This window comes from Cherax quadricarinatus, chromosome 7 (assembly GCF_038502225.1).
Source record: "Cherax quadricarinatus isolate ZL_2023a chromosome 7, ASM3850222v1, whole genome shotgun sequence".
NCBI lineage: Eukaryota > Metazoa > Arthropoda > Malacostraca > Decapoda > Parastacidae > Cherax > Cherax quadricarinatus.
Window position 1 is genome coordinate 7264943 of NC_091298.1, and position 11315 is coordinate 7276257.

At 41.6% G+C, this 11315-nt stretch overlaps 1 protein-coding gene across 1 annotated transcript in view; it reads left to right on the forward strand.

Annotated features, from left to right (window-relative positions):
* LOC128686771 (chondroadherin-like) overlaps nt 1-3726 on the forward strand; it is a 162499-nt gene extending 158773 nt beyond the window's left edge. The window contains exon 4 of the mRNA XM_053773817.2: nt 1976-3726. Within this exon, the coding sequence (XP_053629792.2) occupies nt 1976-2144 (169 nt within the window). The 3' untranslated portion in view covers nt 2145-3726. The remainder of the gene's footprint in view (nt 1-1975) is intronic.
* Nucleotides 3727-11315: the final 7589 nt, after the last annotated feature.

Consider the following 11315-nt stretch of genomic DNA (forward strand, 5'->3'; position numbering starts at 1 on the left):
ATATAGATATATATATATATGTATATATATATATATATATATATATATATATATATATATATATATATATATATATATATGTATATATATATATATATATATATATATATATATATATATATATATATATATATATATATATATATATATATACGTGTATATATATATATATATATATATATATATATATATATATATATATATATATATATAACTCTTGCTTATGGAACTGAACTACGGTACCAAAGGAATGCCTTGATTCAGGATGCCTTTGATTTCATGGATGTAGACTCATTACCTCCCATTCTCCAGGCGCTGTATTGCCGCCGTACGGGTTTGCCACTTTCCCATGAATGGAATAACACGCCAAATTCAGCAAAACATCATAACAGACTGAGAGTGGTGTGTGTGTGTGTGTGTGTGTGTGTGTGTGTGTGTGTGTGTGTGTGTAAGCGCAAAGATTGTGCAAGCAGTGAGCTAAGCTTAAGGTTTTGTAGCCATGCCTATCCCACACCTTCACGTATTGACCCATGGCTCGGCTTGACCTTTACAAAGTCTTCACATGGAAGGTGACCCACGCTGGTTCTCCCACGGTGATTGGTTTCTCCTTGTTATTCTTCCCTATGCACGCAACTTCCAATGTAGTCTCCCCTTTCACGCGCCTTCTTGTAGATACGTAAGACGCAAGTGCAACACTTGGGTAACTTAATTCCGAAACCTTTCGTCTACACAGTAGGCTTCTTCAGTCGAGTACAGAGGAGGCAGCAGAAGCAGTAGAGATGTAAAGACGATGTAATCAGTCCATCACCTTTGAAGACAGTCTGGAACAATTGTTCCAGACTATGTCTTCAAGGTCTGCTCAGTAGTCTGGAACAATTGTTCCAGATATGGAGCAAAACTCTTCTCCAGGCTGAAGGACTGATCATCTCAAAACTACTTCTTCAAGGGTGATGGACTGATTATATCGTCTTTACATCTCTACTGCTTCTGCTGCCTCCTCTGTACTCGACTGAAGAAGCCTACTGTGTAGGCGAAAGGTTTCGGAATTAAGTTACCTAATTGTTGCACACGTGTCTTACTCATCAACGTGTCAGTATTGCATACCATTATTATTGTCACCTACTTGTAGACGCGTTCCACTTTTGTCATCTCGATGACCACCTTTTATCAATGTTAGATTTACTTCTCTGCGCTCCTCTACCACTTGACACCACTTTCCCACTTGATATTACTCTTTTATTTATCACTCTACCACTTGCTCACACAATTTTCAGATTAACTTAAGTGTTTAATTTTCTTTTCACTTTTTTCTACTTGAGGTATATCGATCTCTGTACATGCAGACCTGTTCCACACATGCAGACCTGTTCCATACATGCAGACCTGTTCCATACATACAGACCTACCTGTTCCACACATGCAGACCTGTTCTATACATACAGACCTACCTGTTCCACACATGCAGACCTGTTCCATACATACAGACCTACCTGTTCCACACATGCAGACCTGTTCCATACATACAGACCTACCTGTTCCACACATGCAGACCTGTTCCATACTACCTTCACCTGGCTACTTTTCCCTCCCTATATCACCGTTCATTACGTTCTCTTCTCAAAAAGTTATTGAAGGCGTGGGCCGAGTGTCGTCATTATAACATGAGTGGTACGTAAAGTCGACTAGTAGATGAATCAGATATCTGTGCAACACTTCGGTATCTTTATTGCAGATATAATAAAGATGCAGTAAAGGTACCCAGCTGTTACATATAGTAATACTACGGCTACTACTGCTATTACTACGACTATTTTTGCTATTACAGTACTACTGTACTACTACTATGACTATCGCTGATGTTACTACTATTAGCATGACTACTATTGCCATTATTCACAATATACATTTAACTCTTAAGGGTCATTCAACAATAAAGGAAATGAGCACTATTATTGTCTTTTGCTTCCTGCTGCAGGTACTGGCGGCGACAACAGAGAGCCAAGTTGGGTGGCGGATGGCCTCCTGACCCCCTCGCTCCGTGGCCTCCGCAGGGGCGTCCGCCCCCCAACAGACACGTCATGGCGGAGGAGTACGTCTACCATACCCCAGCCTCCATCACCAAGATCCCTGTCACCAAAGTCTAGAGCCGCCATTATTTCTACGTTCGTGTGTGAAGGATGAGTCCCTGCCCGAGCATCCATCTTCCTGACCTACCTTCAGAGCGTTGGGGGATGGACATTATTATATTTATACAGTGCATGGAGTTGTGGAGGCTCGATCCTCCGTCCGTTAATACGCAAAACAGCCACTCTACTCTCGTAGACAGACATTTGCTGGAGGTAAACAGAACTTCAATTAAGAGGCTTGGCAATGTCTAGTGTGCTCAGTACCTGTTAGAATCCCAAAATAAAATGTTATGAAGGTAGTGAGTATATACACATGTGTGTGTCCATATTAACGTAAATAAACTTGCATTATTATGTATATCTATATATATATATATACATTCAAGTTGATGCAGTTAAACAACTCAAATTACAAAAAAATGTGTATTATACACACACACACACACACACACACACACACACACACACACTTTTTTATAGTTCGTTTTCTTTAAATTGTTAGTAGTGACCTGATTAACATGTTTTTAATAATAAATGATTTTTATACACATGGCTTACACTATCATCTGGTCCCACTACACTCAGCTGGAGTCTTCAAAATATCTTACGCTTATATTCTAATATTGTGGTTGTTTATAATGCTTCTATTAGTTGCAAATTTGCTTTCAAATGCACCAGTCAACGCAAATCATCTATACGATTAAACATTTCTTTTTTTTTCACTTTGCATTGTATTGTTAATGTTAAAAAGAGCGATCTCATAAATAAACTAAGTAAGGATATGTATGTAGTGATGTGTTCCTTGGCTAGAGGGACTCCCTGTATGAACACGTCCAGAACCCTTCCCAGCCCCTCGCTAGACTGTAAGTTTGTAGTGGTGAACTTAATCCTCATATGAGTGAGTCAAGCTCTGGCTATGCTGCAGGATAGATACTAGTGACGGTGGAAATACCCGCACATAGAGGGCAGCCATACCCCTGGCTGCTATACTGCAGGATAGTCACCACGGTAACCCCCAGTATGCCTGCGTCCAGGACTCTCCCTCACTATTTTTTCTTTCAGGATACTAGTGAGGGAGGAGGTTTTTCGAAGAAGTTTTCATCAGTGTTGAGGTTGTCACTGTCAAAACTGAGTGAGACGTGATGACTGACACTTATCTTCTGATATATTATAGCCACGACACACTAGTTTCAATGTTACTTTGTCTTTATATTACGATTTTATTTGTGAATAAATTGTTTTTTATATAGATCAGAGACAAATATATGCACCTGTGTGTTTTTTAGCCATGTACATTCAGGCATGGTAGAAATGGTATGTGATACAGACAGGTTGTTGAAAAAAAAATGCGAACATTAGGACATTTCTGACTCAAGTAATCGTAATAACACGAGTGCCTTAAAGCTTATAGGCCGGTGCATTAACTGGCTGGCCGAGTAGTTAACACACTGGCTTTTGAGTTTTAGGACACGCTTGCCATGGGTTCAAACCTCCACCTGTTCCATGATCTATTTACTAGGGCATTTCACTGGGAACGTTTGAGTCGTGGGACCTCGTTGTTGCAGTCAAATTACTGATGAGGTCGACTCTTCAGCAGATACTCGCAGGCATTCACAGTGCTGACTCTAAGTACCATTCACACAATGCTAACTACCTGAGCCGGGAAGATACAGCTCCCAGATACTCTCGGTCACAGGGCCGAAACGATGCCAATGAAAATGTTCCAATGTTTGCATTTTTATGTCTTTATCCAGCATTCATGACCTCTCGTTGGGCTTATTTATGTAACTGCAGTCACCCTATCAGTCTATTTTGCCGGATAAAACGGAGTATTGTCGACTGATGCGAAGACAGACACGGCTGCAGAACAAGCTTTGATTGGGACAACGTTACGTCATTCCCTAATAAAAGCTTTTCCTGCATCTTATGTCGTAATTGCTTGATAGGTGTTGTTCAGTTTGGCACGATCCTCCAGTCAACTTTGTAACAGCATCAACCCTCATGCAACCTCTGTGTCAACCATATTCAACCGGTGTGCTAACCGTGTGTTAACCGTATGTGCTAGCCATGTGCCACCTGTATACTACCCGTATAATGCCCGTATACTACCCGTGTACCACTCATAGTACGTGTCATTGCCTCCATTTTTTTTCACCGCTTCGTTATTGCATAGTGGGTTAGCTTCATGAGAATTCGCTTTATGCGCCATCGGCCAGGAACGCATCTGTCGCATAAAGCGACGGTTCATGTGAGGCGCAACGCTCGTGTGGGTCTCAGCGCATGGAGTGGTGGAGACTCGACCCTCCGTCCACAGATAGCGAGATAAACTGTTCTCTCGCAGCATGGCTATCACCCCATCCTGCCACCTCTCACAGCCTCAACAACCCTCCAAGCTGATCTCAAGCGAAGGAAATCACTTATGGCTGCGTTTTTTGAGAACCTTATGCCCTTGGATAAGCTCCCACAGCCCCCGAAGGAGAGAGAACTGCAGCTTACCTAGGGTAAGCTCCAACGAAGCCGCTGGGAAAGACACCTCGGTAATAGCCCTCTGACATCTTCCCCCGTGAGAAGCTGTACAACTTTACGGGGACGACATTTTGGCGAGACTGACTCACTCTGTGGCTAATTACCGGAGAGAAGCGATAGCCGAGGTGACACACCGTGGGAGGTGACACCGCCCACGACCACACCTTGTAAGTTGGCCTGCAGTCATGCAATAGAATTTCACACCTGAGCATTCCAGTTTTCTCATACAGTGGCAAGGTGATTATTATTCTGAGAAATTACAGCGTTAAGTAGAACATCTCGAGAAGTGGACTGTTATAAGGTAAGATAAGATTTTGTTCGGAATTTTAATCCCGGAGGGTTAGCCACACAGGATAGCCTAAGAAAGGCAGTGCGTTATCGAGGGACTGTCTGTCTTGTGTAACAATGTATCGAAGAAGAAGAAGGAAAGAAAATGAAAGAAGAAACAGAAGAAAGAAAATTAATGAAGAAAAAGAAGAAAATGAAAGAAGAAAGAAGAAAACTTTATTCGGATTAGTAACCTGGGAGGGTTAAATAACCTAAGATAATTCAAACTAAGGCGAGAGGCGATTCATTTCCCCTCGGGTCTATCTGAAAGTCCTCCCAGAGGATGAGATCCACAAGAGTCGACTAACTCGTAGATATCTGTTTACTGCTGGTTTGGAAGGACGGAAGGTTTAAGGAGACTTAACAGTTCATCCCGCCTCGTCCAGGGTTCGACCCACATACTTTCGGTTGGGACAAACGTGCTACGTACCAGTGTCGAAGTACACAAATTATCAGACTAGCATATGACAAACAACTTCAGTTAATATCTAACAAATGTAAGATGAATTCCAGCGTCACAGTCTTAGACGTACTTCAGTGTGAAAATCTTAGACGTACTCCAGTGTGAACATCTTAGACGTACTTCATTGTGAAAATCTTAGACGTACTCCAGTGTGAAAATCTTAGACGTACTCCAGTGTGAACATCTTAGACGTACTCCAGTGTGAAAATCTTAGACGTACTCCAGTGTGAACATCTTAGACGTACTCCAGTGTGAACATCTTAGACGTACTCCAGTGTGAACATCTTAGACGTACTCCAGTGTGAACATTTTAGACGTACTCTAGTGTGAACAATTAGACGTACTCCAGCCTCCGTCTCTTGTATGAGATACGAATGAGCACTTATCTAAGTGGTGTCCACCGAGGAAGTGTTTCTTCCACCACTTTAAAAAAACTTGCAGGCAGACAGGTAAAAAGTAGTAATTTAAGTAATTGCTCGTTCAAGAAGACGGCGCAATATTCATCAGCAGAGTAAACACAGTTATTTATGCCTCAGGAAAGTTTCTCTATTAAAAACTTTTTGCCCCCTTGCATGTGTCGCAGAGAGGGGGAAAATGCAGATTTCCAGATGATGATTTAGAGAGAACCTTGATTACGAACGAGAGCAATTTGTTGCTAAGTTGATAAATCTCTGTTGTAGACGTTAGAAAGATGGATGTAGTGAAGACATGTCCGAATCTGTAACTGTAGAACTTCATGCTGATGAAGAAGCGAGCTTAATTTAGAAGATTAAGCTTTACTCACACTGGTGAACCAGACGAAGTGCAACTGACGATACTCTTGTAATCAGACGAACCAATTATTGAGATTATATTTATGTAAAGTTTTAAACGCGCAACTAAAACCAAATTCTCGTAGCCAGATTTCCATCCCAGATGTTCCAAATAATACCACAGCTAGACCAGGTGACGATGGAATCCTGATTCAGCAGACACAAGGATTTCCAGCTTGAAAACGAAATTCATGCAGCAGATCGTTGATGCCGATCAGTGCCCTTGAAGGCTCGAGTTGAGCTGAATTGGTTCATCACAGGCAAAGAGCTGGGGTGTTGATTCACTCATGTTGATATCCATTTGCTCAATAATGTTAGACTGTAAACACTAAGGTAATGCTGTTCTGGTTCCCCGTGATTGTCACAGCCAAGTCAAGTAGATAGTGACCAAGTAGTTCGGATGACGGTGTCCTGTCCAGTACTCTGCCACTTGTACACTACCTGTCTTATACACAGTCTCACCTGTACACCGTCTGTCCCTGACACACCCTGTCTTACACACTACCTGCTTGTCTAACATGTTACACAAGTAGCGGAGAACCTATCAGGAGCACAAGACTCCCTCAGCACCACTTGCACCAACACTCGTTTCATCATCCTTCTCTCTCCCACGCACACACACACACATATACACAATAGCCACCTCTCTTATGTACACTGTCCTCGGAAGCCATCCATAAGTTGTACTTTTAAAACGTAGCTCTTTACCCAACTAGTTTAGTGTCAGGCGACACCAAACTAGTTGGTACGACGCTCTTATAAATGCACACAAGTAAGGTGTACATAACAACGGAGCATTAAATTAGGAATACCGGCAACAGGACACAAGAGTTGATAAGCATCACAACAGGTATACTGACCCATGCTCAATGACTCCACCCTTCAGTGTGCTCACACATCAGTAGCTCTCTCGCCAAATGAGTACTCCCCCCCCCCACATTGTTTATATATCCGAATTAATCTACCTTAAATCCGTCAAACTCATGAGTAACGTTTGACGAAGACCTAAGATTTCTTTCTTCTTCTTTTAGTTGGTCAATTATCTTCCTCAGCTTTTGTCAGATGTAAGAACATCATTCAACTGAGGCGAGATATTCTGGCTTATAACACTGAGAGTAAGAACATTGCTGTTATCGTCCTCTGCTGTGTGTTGTTGCGTCCCATCAATACTTCAGCGTCTTTCACATTCATTTTTATGGTTCCACTGTTCTTATGTGCTGAAATACTACATCATTATTATTACCCCCAAGTGTTACACTTGTCACAGTCGCCGCATGGAATATTGTCGATGCCAAGGCTCATCTGGGTATCTTCCGAAAATCTTATATATTGCTCATATGGCCTGTGTATAGTTGATATATATATATATATATATATATATATATATATATATATATATATATATATATATATATATATATATATATATATATATGTATATGTATATATATATATATATATATATATATATATATATATATATATATATATATATATATATATATATATATATATATATATATATATATGTATGTAAGTATACGTATACATATAAGTTAATTTGTTAGCACATACAGTATGTTACAATGTTTTGCAGTAATCTTAATCAACAATATTTACGCTTATATATGGGATTTACTTATTAAAATTAGTAATACTAGTTACAGTATTTGGTTGACATCATACTTCACAAATTTTGTATTTTTGTAACAAAAAGAAATATTGACTGAAATAAAAGAACAAAAACAGATCAACATGTCTACATATCCTTGTTGCTCACATTTAGAAATCCGGCGCCATTACGGATGCCTGTCTTCAGCGGCCCGTGTGACGTATAACGGAGTTTTATACATGGTTATAAATGACCATAATTTTTACAGGGGTGGACCAGTAAGCCAACGGAAGGCCTCGATCAGATGACCAAAAGCTCCAAAGGCGGGTCATCATCTGACTAAGACTAGCATCAGGAAATACCTGTCCTGTTTCCTGACAAACCTTACCTAACCTAACGGAGCTCTGATGGGTGTCTCTCAGTCTTCGGTCTTCTATATAACTTCGTACGAGGCTGTGTTGGGTACCTGTCTATCCGGTACTCTTTATAGTGCACAGCTTTGGTGGGTATCTATCTGTCTTCAGATCTCTGTATTGAGGTTTTGTAATGACTACATTAAATTTAACTGAATTACGCAATGATAAATCATAAGATTTATAGCTTTGCCTGGTGAACAATGTCTCTCCCAACCCTGGAAATGATGAGAAAAGCTTACAAAAGCCTCGCCATGTACTTGTATTTGGGGCTGAGTGTGAGTAATCAGCGGCAGTGCCAAGTACCTCCCATGGTAAGTAAGTAAGTTTATTCAGATATACACAAATACAGTTACATAGATTATGTGTCGAGAACCTGGGATAACCCAAAAAAGCTAGGCTAAGTGACTTATTTCCACTGGGATCGATGGATCCCAGTGGAAATAAGTCACTTGGTTTAGCTTTTTAAGGTTATATGCTGTATAGCCCTTGTGGCTTAGCGCTTCTTTTTGATTATAATAATAATAATTTTTAAGGTTATCCCAGGTAATATACACATATTTTACCATGTAAAAAAAATTGTAATCATACAAAAATTGTGAATTTCTGCCTAACTAAACTTCGTTATTTACGTACTTACCTACTTATTTACTTACTTGCTTATTAATTATTGATTCATTGGGTATATTAGGATAATTAAGATCGCTATATAATTCTTCAAGGATACTAAAGGTCGTCCCCAAGGGATGTAGGAGCCTTGATGCCAGTGAGGAAAGGAAGGGGGCAAGTAACTGGATTTATCCTACCTCTCAATATTTCACGTCTAGTTGCCTCGTATTCTATCAGGATCTGAATGAATTCTACGAGTTTAGCGCTCCTCCCATCCCTTGAATTTAATAACAACAATGGAGAAGTCCTGGGTTCAGTCCGCGGGTGATGTGAGATATATTAGCAAATCTACTTACATTTAACGCCAGTCGTCACATAGCAGCTTAATAGGCTGTTGTGGGTGGCATCCTGGGGAAGAAGACATTTGGACTTCACAGGAAATAAACCACACGACTTGGCTTTCCTAGCTTGTAGTGGGTTAATACTCCAGGCCAGGAACTATCCTAAGAAAATCTTCAACTTCGCCTCATTTATGAGTTTTCTGCCATTTTCATCATTGTGGAAACTTATCGTATTAGTAGTAAGCTATACCGATGATGATGATGATGATGATGATGATGATGATGATGATGATGATGATGATGTGTGTGTGTGTGTGTGTGTGTGTGTGTGTGTGTGTGTGTGTGTGTGTGTGTGTGTGTGTGTGTGTGTGTGTGTGTGTATACTCATCTAATTGTGGTTGCAGGGATCGAGTTTTAGCTCCTGGCCCCAAGTCTTCGCTGGTCATTACTTGGTCCACTCTCCATGCTCCAAGAGCTTTATCGTACCTCTTCTTAGGGTGTGTGTACTCACCTAGTTGAGGTTGCAGGGGTCGAGTCCAAGCTCCTGGCCCCGCCTCTTCACTGATCGCTACTAGGTCACTCTCCCTGAGCCGTGAGCTTTATCATACCTCTGCTTAAAGCTATGTATGTATCCTGCCTCCACTACATCGCTTCCCAAACTATTCCACTTCCTGACTACTCTGTGGCTGAAGAAATACTTCCTAACATCCCTGTGATTCATCTGTGTCTTCAACTTCCAACTGTGTCCCCTTGTTGCTGTGTCCAATCTCTGGAACATCCTGTCCTTGTCCACCTTGTCAACTCCTCTCAGTATTTTATAAGTCGTTATCATGTCCCCCCTATCTCTCCTGTCCTCCAGTGTCGTCAGGTTGATTTCCCTTAACCTCTCCTCGCAGGACATACCTCTTAGCTCTGGGACTAGTCTTGTTGCAAACCTTTGCACTTTCTCTAGTTTCTTTACGTGCTTGGCTAGGTGTGGGTTCCAAACTGGTGCCGCATACTCCAATATGGGCCTAACGTACACGGTGTACAGGGTCCTGAACGTTTCCTTTTTAAGATGTCCGAATGCTGTTGTGAGGTTTGCTAGGCGCCCATATGCTGCAGCAGTTATTTGGTTGATGTGCGCTTCAGATGTGCCTGGTGTTATACTCACCCCAAGATCTTTTTCCTTGAATGAGGTTTGTAGTCTCTGGCCCCCAAGGCTGTATTCCGTCTGCGGTCTTCTTTGCCCTTCCCCAATCTTCATGACTTTGCACTTGGTGGGATTGAACTCCAGGAGCCAATTGCTGGGCCAGGTCTGCAGCCTGTCCAGATCCCTTTGTAGTTCTGCCTGGTCTTCGATCGAATTAATTTTTCTCATCAACTTCACGTCATCTGCAACAGGGACACTTCGGAATCTATTCGTTCCGTCACGTCATTCACAAATACCAGAAACAGCACTGGTCCTAGGACTGACCCCTGTGGGACCCCGCTGGTCACATGTGCCCACTCTAACACCTCGCCACGTACCATAACTCGCTGCTGTCTTCCTGACAAGTATTCCCTGATCCATTGTAGTGCCTTCCCTGTTATCCCTGCTTGGTCCTCCAGTTTTTGCACCAATCTCTTGTGTGGAACTGTGTCAAACGCCTTCTTGCAGTCCAAGAAAATGCAATCCACCCACCCCTCTCTCTCTTGTCTTACTGCTGCCACCATGTCATAGAACTCCAGTAGGTTTGTGACACAGGATTTCCCGCCCCTGAAACCATGTTGGCTGCTGTTGATGAGATCATTCCTTTCTAGGTGTTCCACCACTCTTTACCTGATAATCTTCTCCATGACTTTGCATACTATACATGTCAGTGACACTGGTCTGTAGTTTAATGCTTCATGTCTGTCTCCTTTTTTAAAGATTGGGACTACATTTGCTGTCTTCCATGCCTCAGGCAATCTCCCTGTTTCGATAGATGTATTGAATATTGTTGTTAGGGGTACACATAGCGCCTCTGCTCCCTCTCTCAGGACCCATGGAGAGATGTTATCTGGCCCCATTGCCTTTGAGGTATCTAGCTCACTCATAAGCCTCTTCACTTCTTCCTCGGTTGTG